A 13,945-nucleotide genomic window follows, 5' to 3' on the forward strand; every position below is an offset into this window, starting at 1 on the left:
TGTACTAAAACATTTTATTTTGTTTTTGAATTATTTTTGGTTAAACATGTTGGTTGAGCACATTGATATTGTTTATTGAAGATTTTGGTATTAAAGATTAATTTTATGTGTCCCATTTAAAATATCTAATTTCTATTTTGATTCTTAATTTTAAAAATTATATATATAATTTTAAAAATAGTTCCAAATCTTAAAATTATAATACCATGAATATACTTTATAGAAAAATTAATATATAGACAAGTAAAAGGATTTTAAAAATAAACACCTTCTCTTTTATCTACCTGGAACTAAAAGTAGTTAAAGTTCTAAATAGCATTTTATGGCAACAAGAGCAATGGTAGAGATTTGGGATAATTGCAATCAAATGCATGGAATTTCTGAAGTAGGAAGTGAGAGAAATGGAACAAAGGGGAAAATAAGGGGAAAAAAAAAAAACTTTGGGGGGCACTCAAAATTAAGAGGATGCTTTTCATTGACGTTCTCATTTAATTCACACATAGCACACAAGTACATCCATATGAGATATCCCTCCCATTTTTCAGGCAAGGTGGTGGGGTCATGGGTTCAAATAGACTAAATATTACCTTTAAGGCTCCATAGCTAGTTCCCTTCCACAGCATTGTGGATCATAAAGTACTTTATGGTGTAGGTAAAAAGACTATGTATACAGGTCAAGGTTAGAGAAGCTATATCTGTATATATAACTTTTTCTACCTTGAATTTTTTTTTTTAGAATTAAAGATGCAAATGTCCATGACTGGTGTCTGTGCATACTTAGTATGATTCATTATATATATAAAGAAAAACTGTGGAAACTACAACTTTAAAGGAGAACTTTTATTCTTGCTCTTTGAGCTGCTTGTTTTTTCACATATATGAACTATAGGAGATAGATTTTTCCTCATATTTATCATATAAGCAGAATGTGATTTATTCCGTAGGTGACCCGTTTTTTATGTCTCTTACTGCATTTCAGTAACATATTTTTTAAGAACATTTCAAAACCCTCCCAAATTTCTCCATGGCTTACGTAAATCTGCCATTTTGAGTTTATAATCTTTTTTGTTACCCAAATGGCAAATGTACAGTTATATGTATCCCTATATCTAATTTGAATTAATGAGCTTAACTTATAGTTAAATTAATCATTGACTTTTTTTTATCAGCCAGGAGGACTGACAGAAGTAATTTTGTTGAGTTGTCTCATTGTGCAGATAAGAAAACTGAGGTTCAGAAATGAAACAGTCCTCCTGGATGACTGAATGAAACAGTGTATCAGTGTTTGTCAAAGGTTGGTCTGTAGAACACTTGCATCTAAATCACCCACATTAATCTTTTGAAATGCAGGTTTCCCAAACCCATTCAATCAAAACCTCAGGAATAAGAGTTCAGTAACCTTTATTTTAAACAAGACTGCACGCCCCCCTCTCCCCACCACACACACACACACACACACAGTTTGAGAACCACTGGGCTAGTATATTTCCATTCACATCTGTGAAAGCCTCATCAGTATGCATATGAGTATCTCTCTTATATAGCTCAGTGGTTAAGTGTTAAAAACTGCATTTCCATGCTTTTGAAACACCATGTGGAGGAGTAATCAAATGGGTCAGTGGAGAGTAATAATTGAATTCCCTCCACCTTGCATAGACCTTTTTAATACTTATAAAAATTCTGGTCTTTGACATCCAGTGTCTAAATTCAGAAACCTGAAGCATAGTATTTTTAAATGTGTTTAAGTGTCTGGCATTGTCTCAAGAAATTAGTTTTTCTACTTCATTACATTTTCCAGGTAGGTGAATTTTAACTATTTAAACTTTTTAAATGACACGTAGCCAGTATTATATTTGTAGAACTTTAGGGGGAAGTGAATTAACACAAAGGTACAATTTACTACATTTATGTCTTCATTCAACAAATACATTATTACTTGCTTTCAATGGACTATCACCCAACTCCCAAGTCCTATATGGGCGGAGATATCTTGTTAGTAATGAAGCTTTTCTGTTCGTGCAGTTTACTACTCTTTATTGAGTACTTACTATAAATTACAGAGAATATCGAAGAAATGCCCATTTCTTTGAAGAGCATACTATTCATTATGGTAAAATAAAGACACATATGTAATTCATATATCTTCAAAAAAAGAACTCCTGCTGAATGAAACATGGATCATGAGGACAGTAGTCAGGTAGAGACCTGCAGGAAGTCTTCATGGAAATGTGACTGGCCTTTGAATGAAGGCTGGCTTCTTCTTGGCAAAGAGATAGGCATGTCCTAGTGAAACTGGGATGTCCATGTAGAGAGGTGTATAGAAAGATGTTAAGTGAAGCCAAAAAATGGAGACAGTATAAACGTCCATCTGCAAGGAAATTGATAAATATAGGATGAAAGGAGACACTAAAACATTAAAATGAATGAACTAGATTTATATATAATAGCATGGAATAAATAAAATAATGATAAGAGAAAAAATGTAAGTCGCAGAATAATTCATACTGTATTATGCTATTCATATATTTTTAAAACACATGCATATAAACACATAAAAAAAGACTGGAGGAACACTACTAAATCCATCATAGTGATTGCCTCATAGAAAGTTGGAAGTGGGAATAGTGAAGATTTGAGTGAAATTCAAATTTCTGAATAATATTTCTTGACAACAACTTGAAAGCATAACAAAATACATGGAGATTACTTCTTGGGGTGCATGTGAAGTTGCGATATTATTCTTTGTCCCCTTTAGTGGTAATGTACTTTTTCTCTTCATGAAAATAAGTTTAAAAAAAAAAAATAAGAAATGGAACGAACATCTTTAACCAGTGTTTATTTGATCATCCAGTGTGTATGCCGTGGATACAGGCTTTCATTGTTTCTCTTTCTAGGTAAATGTCACTCGTGAAGACTCGCCAAGTGAAGACCCAGTCTTTCTTAGAACCTTAGGAAAAGGAGATTGGTTTGGAGAGAAAGCCTTGCAGGGGTAAGTAGATCACATGTTACAAAGATTTTGTTTGAATGCTACATAAATTTGTCTTACATATTAAGCTTCTAGCACAATAGGGTGTTTAGTGCTTATTCTACCGTCCGACACAGACCCTTGACGATCAATTTTATTTATTTCCAGCTGGACTTAGAATCTATTTGGGTAGGCTGTGGAATTGAGCGGTTAACATCTGTAATCAATCATTTTATATAATTTTGTATCAATAGGAAAAATTCTCCTTAATTATAATCTCTACAAAGACTCTAAAAGAGAGGGAGAAGTCTCTCCTAAGTTTATTTTGTACGACAGTTTTACTCGGAATCATAGGAAGATGATTGACTGAGAATTTTGACGTCTCCAAACCTGATTGTACAAACAATACATCAAAAGGCAATGAAGCCTTTCTGGGATTCACCTCTGGGTGGCGGTTTTCATCACTAGCTACGGTAGTGGAGGTGGAAGATGAGGTGCAGGTGAAGGTAAATCACATCCAGCTTCGCTGTGGGTGAGCTCAAAAGGCATTTTACATACCATTTGTACTTTAATCTTTCTCTCTTGATTATTATATATGTAGAGGATTCTGGAGAATAACATCACCTGATTTCATTGGTCCAAGATTAGATGCCTCTGTGGAAAATGTCATTTCCAGCAGAGCCTAAGAACCAGAAACATTTCAGTCATTTCTGATTGAGATCGCAAGTGGAACACCAGAAAATAAAACGTAATTGAGAATTGACAGATTTTCTTTTGTAGCTTATTGTCAGTGAATTTTGGTGCTAACTAAAGAAAGGTTTAGAGTGAAAACACCTTCCCAGAATGTGTCCCAGGAAGTGAACTTGGGGATATGGTTTATAGAAAAGTTACTAAATTTTGCTCTGATATCAAAATTTAAGTTAATGGTATTACATCTAGATTGAATTCATTCTAGCATATGGTTATTCTTGTGAACTGTCTGGTGCCAAATCTCTCTTTTGCACATATTCAGTCCTCTTCACTGGCCTTCTCTTCACCCCACCCTCACCATTTTCCATCATACCTACCCCCCAACCTCCCTCCATCCCTCTTTCTCATGCCCTTTATGCTTATTTTCTCACCACTCAGCCTGGCTTTATCAGCCTACTCTATGTGTGCCCTCTTAAACATCACCAGGGATTTGCTACTTACATCATAGAATTGTCTTTCTTTTCTGTCTTCATTTAACATCACTGCTCAGCACTGTTGACCACCCTTCCTTCTTTAGAATCCCCATCCTTTGAGACCCTTGCAATTATTAGCGAATTGTTAGCACTTTTTAGAATTTCTTATTTCATTTCCTAAAATTCACCATTGTTTTATCCTCAGCTCTATCACATACATCTTGGTACACATCCAGATCTATGTCTGCCTATTATCTTGATGCAAAGAAATCCCAAATACTTATATGCTGATTTGAGCTCAGTATCTGGCACTTTTGAAATCAACGTGTATTTGTTGAATGAACAAATGAGTGAGTGAACAAATGAAGCTCCCTGATTATCCCCAATCTTGCAATTGATCACTTTCATGACTTGAGTTAGTTTGATGGTGCATAAGGGCTTATGAACTCACCTGACTACAGGGGGCAGGCTGGTAATGTATTGGGTTGGCCAGAATGTTCAGGTTTTTCCATAACGTTACAGAAAAACCCAAAAGAACTTCTTGGCCAACCCAATGTCAATGAGTAAAAATAAGGTGAGTAAAACTGGTGGCAAACTAGAAAGACTTATACAATTAAGCACATCAATTACTGAGCTACAGCTCATTGCTATGCTGTTTTTTTTTTTTTTTTAAGAAACACAGAAAAAACTGGGTTCTGAAAAAGATATGTGATTTTGTAACTTGATTTAAAAAAAAAAAGCTCTGCTAGAAAACACTTCTGCACACGATTTTACCTGTGAGCTGCCATTTTGTGATTTATATCAATAGATGTGCCTCTTTAAAACTCTGTAACTAGATTCCAACAAAGGAAGCCTGTTAGTTTTAGCCTTGTTATTTGCTTGTTTTGATTATTTTTTGACATTTTAATGTTTTGCTGTTCTAGTCACTAACCTGTTTTTCACTGTGTGTCTGTGTTCTTTTTTTGATCTTTTCTTTGAATTTCAATGTTTCACACAAGAAATTCTGACCTTTCACAAATCAGATTGATTTGTTTCACTTGTTTCCCTACAAATAACTTAAAAATGTATGTAGCTGTAGGATATAAAGTCTTTTGAGCAACCATGTATATCCTTGTGAGTAATAATAGCTATGCTTCTTTGGACCTTACGATTTTTATCCTTGGAAGACAAATTTTATAGTCAGCATTCTCTGTGTGGACATAACACGGCATTTCAGATTGTTGTTTTCTCACAAATAAAATTTATATGTACTGGGAATTTTTGTTTTATTTTCCTGAGGATGTTCAGCAGATCATTAAAATATTGACAGATTGATAATATTGAAATCAATCCTTGACCATTCTTTTTAAATTTGAGGGTGCGTAATACTAGTATTGATTAAACACACACAGTATATAATTGAATGACAGCTGAAATGTGACCTCAGTAACCAAACTCCAGAACTCCACTATGTAGTTCTGCCTCTAGAATTAACAAGATTCATTTCCTTGTTGGAAGGAGATGGTAGTCATAAATCTAACTATCCTATAATCTACATTATTAACATTTACTAACCAATAGCATCTCATTACTAGAAAAATTTGGTTTATTTATTGCTTTCAATTTTTTTGGTTGACATGAAACGAATTATTCAGTATTGTTGGCTTAAGCATTCTTTTTTTGCTGTGATAATGGTTTTTCCACACCAGAGAGAGGGCAAAATGTTTTACTCTTTTCAGAAGTACTCCTTTATATACAGGAAAACTAAAGTTGTGTTTAGGGAATTTACTTCAGGTTTAATCCAATAATTCATGAGTCAATCCATCTACACTCTAACATACCATTTCTTCAAGAGCTCTACCTGACTTGACACCATGTAGGATTCATATTGGCATCAGATAATGTCAAATTCTAAGCCAAATACACACCTCGCATCTGTAGTAATGGGAAATATATAAGCCCAAGATGAACCTGAGAGAGATGGGACTGAGCTCCCACTTGCTCCCTCCCCCTTCCCCTAATGTTTGAGTCTTTAGCACAGCATATGGTTAAGAGTTCCAGCACAGAAGTCAGACTGCCTAGGTTGGGATCTACTCTGTAATTTACAGATTATGAGCCCCTGAGAGGCTCTCCTTTGATCTGAATGGAGATGATGATTGTACCTAACTTTTTGGGCTGTTGTGAGGAATAATCAAGGGGATACTTACAAAGCATTCAAGTGAGTACCTAGAATTTAGATTAGTGCTCAAAAACGTTAGCTGCTCTCATCACCACCACCATCATGTTTATTTTTATTTATCATCATCATCATCCCCATTCCCAAGACTGTTCTGCTACTTATTGACTACAGTTTAGAGCACCTGGTATAATTGACATAGCATTAAATTTTGAATTATCCACTCACTAAGCCAGCCAGTTAATCTCTCTGGGTCTGTTACTGAATTTGTAAACTGACCCAGTTGAAGTAGATGATCTCTAGGTTTCCTTAGGTCACGTGCCAAATGCAGCCCTGGGCCACCCTGTTGAATGGTGGCATTTGATAGCAGACCTCTGTCAGCAGGGCCCCTCCCTCCAGGAATTATCCCAGCTGTTGTCTATCATTCTGAATACCTTGGCCACATGTTAGGCCCTTCCTTGTTAATGCAAAAATGAATAAGCCAAGTCAGTTTAACAGAGTTTGGTATTAGAAGTCTATATTTCCATAGTTTCTCCTCTCATGGACTGTGATCTGGGCAAGTTAATTAACATTTTTTAACCTGTTTATTTTTTTTAATTAGTAAAATGATAGCACATAAAATCATATAACAAATACTGGATACAACATTTTAATATGTTGCAATATTGAATCTTATTAATACTCATTTATTTATTTGGAAATGAAATATTATAGATACAATTCAAGCCTCTTTTTTATCCTCCCCAAGTACTTTCTGTCCCTCCCACTATCACCATCCTGTCCCTATACCATAAAGATAGGAAAGAAAGAGTTCAGATCTCAGTTGCAAGGTTTGGGTTTCTGTTTCTCTCAGGGAAAACCTCTGTGATGCTTACCTGGGACAATATAGAGAGTTATTTCTAAAGCTTGTGTTTTGTGTGAAGAAATACTCTAGGACTTATAAACGGCTCCGTCCCAGCTGCTTTTTTTTTTTTTAACATCTTTTTTTGAGTATAACTGCTTTACAATGGTGTGTTAGTTTCTGCTTTATAACAAAGTGAATCAGCTATACATATATGTATAGGGGACACAATTCAATCCCCTCCCTCTTGCATCTCCCTCCCTCCCACCCTCCCTATCCCACCCCTCTAGGTGGGCACAAAGCACCTAGCTGATCTCCCTGTGCTATGCGGCTGCTTCCCACTAGCTATCTGTTTTACATTTGGTAGTATATATAAGTCCATGCCACTGTCTCACTTCGTCCCAGCTTGCCCTTCCCCCTCCCCGTCCCCTCAAGTCCATTCTCTACGTCTGTGTCTTTACTCCTGTCCTGCCCCTACGTTAAAAAAAAAAAAAAAAAAAAAGGTTCTGAAGAACCTAGGGACAGGCCAGCTGCTGTCTTGATAGGGTCATAGCAGGACTTCTTCACCCGCCCTTCATGAGCTCTCCTGCCAAGCTCCAGCTCATTTCTCTAACCTTAGGACTCCTCTCTATTTCCTGCACCTGAGACTTTTAGGGTTTTTCTTCTTTTGTTTCTTTGTCTTTTGTAGTGAGGATTATAATTAATATGGTTTTAGTGAAGATTATTCTTATGAGGATTATAATGGATTATCTATGTAAAATGTAACAGAATGTCTAGTGGGATTTTTTCCCTGTTGTCCTGGATTTGTGGCTAAGGTCCAAAGCCCAAAATCTGTCAGTACTTAGGGCCAGCTTCTTTTTACACAACTGACCGGGAAGAGCTAGAATTGCTTTATTAGTATCCCTCCTTCATCCATAAGATGGGACAAGTAGGGACATCTGAGGTTGGCCTGTTGAGGAGAGCAGTGTTCTCAAAAGTAGTAGTTCCCTCAATTCTCTGGTCTCAGCTTGCTTCCTTGCTGAGGATTTACAGATAAACAGGAAATTAAAATAAAGGGTGCTAAATGATATTATGGGAGAATCATGAAGTGTCATAGCATCATTATTCTATCTATATGTCATCCCAAAACTTTTTCCTGAATTCCAGACCCAGTTTCCTGTGAGGCAAGTCCACTTAGACATCACTTAGTTACTTCAAATGGCACTAAGACAAAGCTAAATTTATTTTTCTCTCTACCCCCAGCCAAGTGTCTTCCTTTCAAGTGATCCCTATGGCACTAAATGTTTCTCAAACCAGACATTTGGAAATTATCTGAGTCTTTTCTTTCCTAAAATTCCCTAATCGCTGATAATTAATCCTATGGATTCTACCTTCTAAATAACTCTCAGCATCGCCTATGTCTTGCCATTCTCACTGCCACTGTTCTGATTAATGCTGTGTCTTCTGGATTTCACTGTTGGTCCTTCTAATTGGTCATTCTGTGTCCAGTCTTGCTCACCTCTCACCCATTCCACACACTATGATAAGTTCACGGTATTAGTTTCTAGGTGGCCATGATAAATTATCACAAACTGAGTGTCTTAAAACAACAGAAATTATTGTGAAATAACTCTGCAGACTAGAAGTTCAAACTCAGGGTGTCACCGTGGCCATGTGTCCTCTGAAAGCTCTAGGGAAGAATCTGCCCTATGTCTCTCTCCTGGCTTCTGGAGGCTGCCAGCAATCCTTGATAGGTTTGGCTGGTAGCTTCGTCATTCCAATTTCTGTCTCCTTCTTCACATGACTGTCTCCCCTCTGTTTGTGTCTCTGTATCAAAATCTCTCTCTCCTTGTAAGGATACCAGTCATTGCATTTAGGGCCTACCCTATTCCAGTATAACATCATCTTAACTCAATTATATCTGGAAAGACCTATTTCCAAATAAGGTCACATTCACGGGTCTGGGGGCTTAGGATGTTGACGTAGCTTTTGAGGGGACACAATTCAATCCATAACTGTCTCTGAAACAACCAGCCTCAGATCATTTTCCTTCTCAAAGGCTGTCTGTGGCACTCCTTGTTGTGAGATGTTCCCATATTACTACTGCAGTCTCATCACCCATGTGCCTGCTTCGTGATCTATATTCTAGTCATACTAAGATAGTTTTTATGTCATCATAATCCCGATGAGGTATTTTGCTATTAGGCATTTGCCATTTGAATCATCTTTTATGATTACAGTTCCTCCTGGCATGGATGAATAACTAAACTCACAACAAGCCCCAACTGCGATGTAAGAACCTGGGAGTCCAGCACAGCACAGAACCCAAATGTGTAGGCATGTAGAAGCTGACCTGTTGTTCTGTAGGCACTTATGATATGGACATATTCTCTCCTCTCTTAACATAAAGATGTCCAGGCTACAATGCCTAATTGAGCTCTGATGTCAAGGAACTCATCAGAAGATTTATGGAAATCATATCTTTGTTTTGAAGAAGCTATATTGCATACAAAATATAATTATACATCCCCCCCCCCCCACATATTCACAACTCCCTCCTACACACACATCCTAAATTACAGATAGTAGTATGAGAACACCTCTGGCCTAGCCTACACACACACACACACACACACACACACACACACACTGAATTTAATTTAATCAACAAAATTTGAGCACATGCTCTCTGGACTTCTCCAAAGAATACCTTTACCTGGAATGTAAAGTTAGCTGTAGAAAACAATTTTTGTTGTTATTTGAATTTACTTGATAATCTTGTTAATGTTTTAGTGTGCACTGTAGACTCAGATATATCACTAGAAGTTGATTTAGCTTTTATAATTGTCAGTAACTGATCAGTAACCCAAGATACATTAGTTTTAAATACATTAGGAAATTGGTTGTCTTTAAAAAACAATCTGTTAAATGCAAGAGGAGTTATAAGAGAGGACTTCTCTTCTGGAGGAAGGCTTTGGGCCTGCTTACCTGAATGATTGTTTATATAAAAGGGATCAGATTTTTGTAGATGGTTGGGGAACATCACAGAGTCTTAGTATTTTTCCATAAAATATTTTCTTTATCCCTGCTGTCTTAAATACAAGATCATTTCAGTGGTAGAAATTGAGCTACTTACAAAACAATTCAGTTCCTCATTGTTATTCTCCAACATGGGTCATTCAGACAGATAATTTCCTTCAGGTGCCGTAAGATAAGAAAATGTAATGTAAATTTGAAAATCTCTTCAAAAACAGATATAAAAATATTTCATTTGAAGCTAATTTCCTTGTTAATGAACTTGGCTAGTATTTTGTGTCTGTCATTTTTATTCTTTCTAAGTCTAAATGATTGCTTCTTAATTCTTCCTTCATACAGTATAGAAGAAAAATTTCTTGCTATTAAGTATACTTTGGACAGGCAACAAAGATTTTAATTAGATTCATTGTCATTACACTAATCACTTGTGATGAGTGAAAAAAATGTTTTAAAACCATCTGAATATCCAAAAATTATCTTTGAAGGTAACATTTACTAATGTATTCTGATTGAGACTGTATCCACATGAAACAAGCATTTCCAGCTGTATTTGGCTTCACATTTTTCTCATTCCTCATTCATACAATGAAATGGGAGTGGGAGATCTTTCAGAAAATATGCTATGTGATAGTTGTCTCAACCCATGTTCCAGGACATTTCAAGTAGTATTTAAGGGGCTTCAAGTTCACCACCCCTTCCCAGGGCCATGTTCAAATATGTCAATAAATAATCATATAGGTATCCATAATTTAATCAAGCAACCAAACAATCAAAAATTGAAAAAGTACCATTTATAATAGCTTTAAAATTATGAAGTAATTGGAGATAAATTTGACAAAAGATAAATAAAACCTGTATACTGAAAGCTATAAAACATTTCCAAGAGAAATTTTGAGATATACTCTATTTGTTACAACATTTTCATGCATCATAAGACTCAATATTGTTCTCCTCAATTGATCTACACATCCAGTGAAATCCCAGTCAAAATCCCAGCAAGCTTTTTTGTAGAAATTGATTTTAAAATTCATATGGAAACTTAAGGGACCTAGAGTAGTCAAAAGAATTTTGAAAAGAAGAAATTTAAAAGATTAAACCTACTAGACCTTGAGACTTATTTTAAAGCCACAATACTTAAGGCAGTGTGGTATTGATGTCAACATAGGCAAATGAATCTGAGGAACAGAATAAAGAGTTCCAAAATCAACCACACATATATTGCTGGCTTAGTCAGCTTGGGCTGCCATAACAAAATATCATACAGTGGGTGGCTTCAACAACAGAAGCTTATTTTCTCACAGTTGTGGAGGTTGGAAGTCTGAGATCAGGGTGCCTACATGGTTGGGTTCTGGTGAGGACTCACTTCATGGCTTGCATATGGCTGCTTTCTTGCTGTGTGCTCACATGGCCATTCCTCAGCATGAGCACATGGAGAGAGAGAGTGCAAGCTTTCTGGTGTCACTTCTTATAAGGGCACTAATTCCATGATAAGGGCCCCACCCTTATGGCCCCATCTAAACCTAGTTATCTCCCAAAGGCTCCATCCCACACTTATGACCCCATCTAAACCTAGGTATCTCCCAAAGGCTCCATCTCTAAATACCATCATACTGGGGAGTAGGGCTGCATCATACGCATCGGTGGTAGTGGGGCACACAGTTCAGTCCATAGCATTTGTCAATTGATTCTCAACGGCAGTTCAAAGACAGTTCAGTTCACCATTTTCCATAAATGGTGCTGAAACAACTAAACATCCATTAAATTTTTTTTAAAACTTGGATCTATACCTTGCACGATATACAAAAATTAACTTAAAATTTATCATAGACCTCAATGTGAAACCATAAGTATAAAATCTTTAGGAAAAAAATATAGGAGATAAATTTTGTGAACTTTGGTTAGGCAAAGAATATATATGTGTATATATATATATATATATATGTATATATATGTATACGCACACACACATATGTACACATACACACACACTACCTAAATGTAATCCATAAAAGAAAAAAATATACTTCATTAAAATTATAAAATTCTGTTCTTTCAAAAACACTATCAGGAGTATGAAAATAAAATATGTTTTCTTCACAGACTGAGAGAAAATATTTGCAAATCACATATACAAAAAAGGCTTAATTGCAGACTATATAAAGAAATCTCAAATCTCAATAATTAGGAAACAACCCAATTTTTAAATAGGCAAATGATTTGGAGAGACATTTCATCAGTAAAGAGAAACTGACCACAAATAAGCACATGAACATCTGCTCACCACGATTTGTCCTTAGGGTAATGCAAATTAAAGCCACAATGTACGTTGGAATGGCTAAAATTTAGAAGATGGTGGAGAGGATGTGGAACAAGTAGAACTTTCGTATACTGCTGGGAGGGCAGTGATGAAAATGGAACCAACACTTTTGAAAACAGTTTTGCAGCTTCTTAAAAAGTTAAACCTATTACCTGCCACATTATTCATCCATCCCATTCCTATTTATATGAAACCTGAAAGCTTATATCCATGAAAAGACTTGTCCACAAATGTTCATGACAGCTTTATTTGTAATATCCCCACACTTGAAACAACCCAAATGTGTGTCAACAGATGAATGGATAAACAAATCATCATATAGTCATACACTGAAGTACTTTTGATCAATAAAAACAGCGAAGTATTGACATTCAACAACATAGAGGCATATCAAAGTAATTGTGATGAGTGAAATAAACCAGATAAAAAAAGAGTACATACTGTGTGCTTCCATTTATATAAAATCTAGAAAATGCCAACTAATCTATTGTGACAGAAAGCAGATCAGCTTTTACCTAGGGAAGAGGAAAGACCCTTGCCTTCTCCAAGAGGAAATGGGTGTTTCCAAGCTGTTGAGTTAATTCTCTACTTCTGCCATTTTCTGAACAATAGTCATTGAAAATATGGATTTATACATCTAGGTAAATAAGTTTAATACTAAATAAAGAAATAATATACAAAATAAAGTATATATTTTACATAAAGTGTTTATTATTGTACTGCTTAAAGTCATCTGAAGCAGTAGTGATCCTCACATTCCACATTAGGAAATGTAAGGTAAACTATTTATTAAGACAGTTAAACCAGTATGCCTATATGCAACTACAGTTCGTTATGCTACAAGATTTTAAATTTAAACAGCATGCACTTTAATGTTGCTGTCTTAAATTTGTCTAGTCACTCTTATCAAAAATGTATCATTTACTGTTTGATGCTGAGGTATTTAAAGGTAAATAAGACTGATTTCCTGCCCTCCAAGATACTGTGCCAATACTCTTACCTACGTTATTCTGTTTCATACTCACAGCAATCATTATTAGCCCCATTCTGCATGTGGGAAAACTGAGGCTCAGGTTAAGTGACGTGCACAAAGTCAGAGAGCTAGTCAGCAGGAAGCTAGGATTCAAACTCAAGTCCCTTTGGTCCCATGATATATTGCCTTTTCAGTTGACCATACTGCAGTTACATGCAACAGTGACCAGGTGGGAACAGAATGGACATCCTAGGGAGTTCTCAGTGCTTGGGAGTTTAATTTTATTACTGTTGCCCTTTCCTATCCAGATTAGGTATAACAACAGTACCCAGGAGAAAAGCATATAGCTGCTTTTTTTTTTTCTATTTTCTCATAGTTCATACTCTCCTGAGACACTCAAGACATTTGTCCTCTACCAATCCCCATGATTTAGATGACTGAGGCTCACTTAGCATAAAAATACTTGCGGTTTCATCTTGGCGGAAAGCTCTAGTTTTCCATTGCCAATTGAAATGA

General features: G+C 36.0%; 1 protein-coding gene across 2 annotated transcripts in view; it reads left to right on the plus strand.

Annotated features, from left to right (window-relative positions):
• PRKG1 (protein kinase cGMP-dependent 1) overlaps positions 1-13,945 on the plus strand; it is a 1,185,098-nt gene that overhangs the window by 987,712 nt on the left and 183,441 nt on the right. For both annotated transcript variants that reach the window (XM_067710145.1, XM_067710144.1), the window contains exon 7: positions 2,895-2,989. In XM_067710145.1, coding sequence (XP_067566246.1) covers positions 2,895-2,989 — 95 coding nt within the window. The remainder of the gene's footprint in view (positions 1-2,894; positions 2,990-13,945) is intronic.

Source organism: Pseudorca crassidens, chromosome 16 (assembly GCF_039906515.1).
Source record: "Pseudorca crassidens isolate mPseCra1 chromosome 16, mPseCra1.hap1, whole genome shotgun sequence".
In the NCBI taxonomy this organism is placed as follows: Eukaryota; Metazoa; Chordata; class Mammalia; order Artiodactyla; family Delphinidae; genus Pseudorca; species Pseudorca crassidens.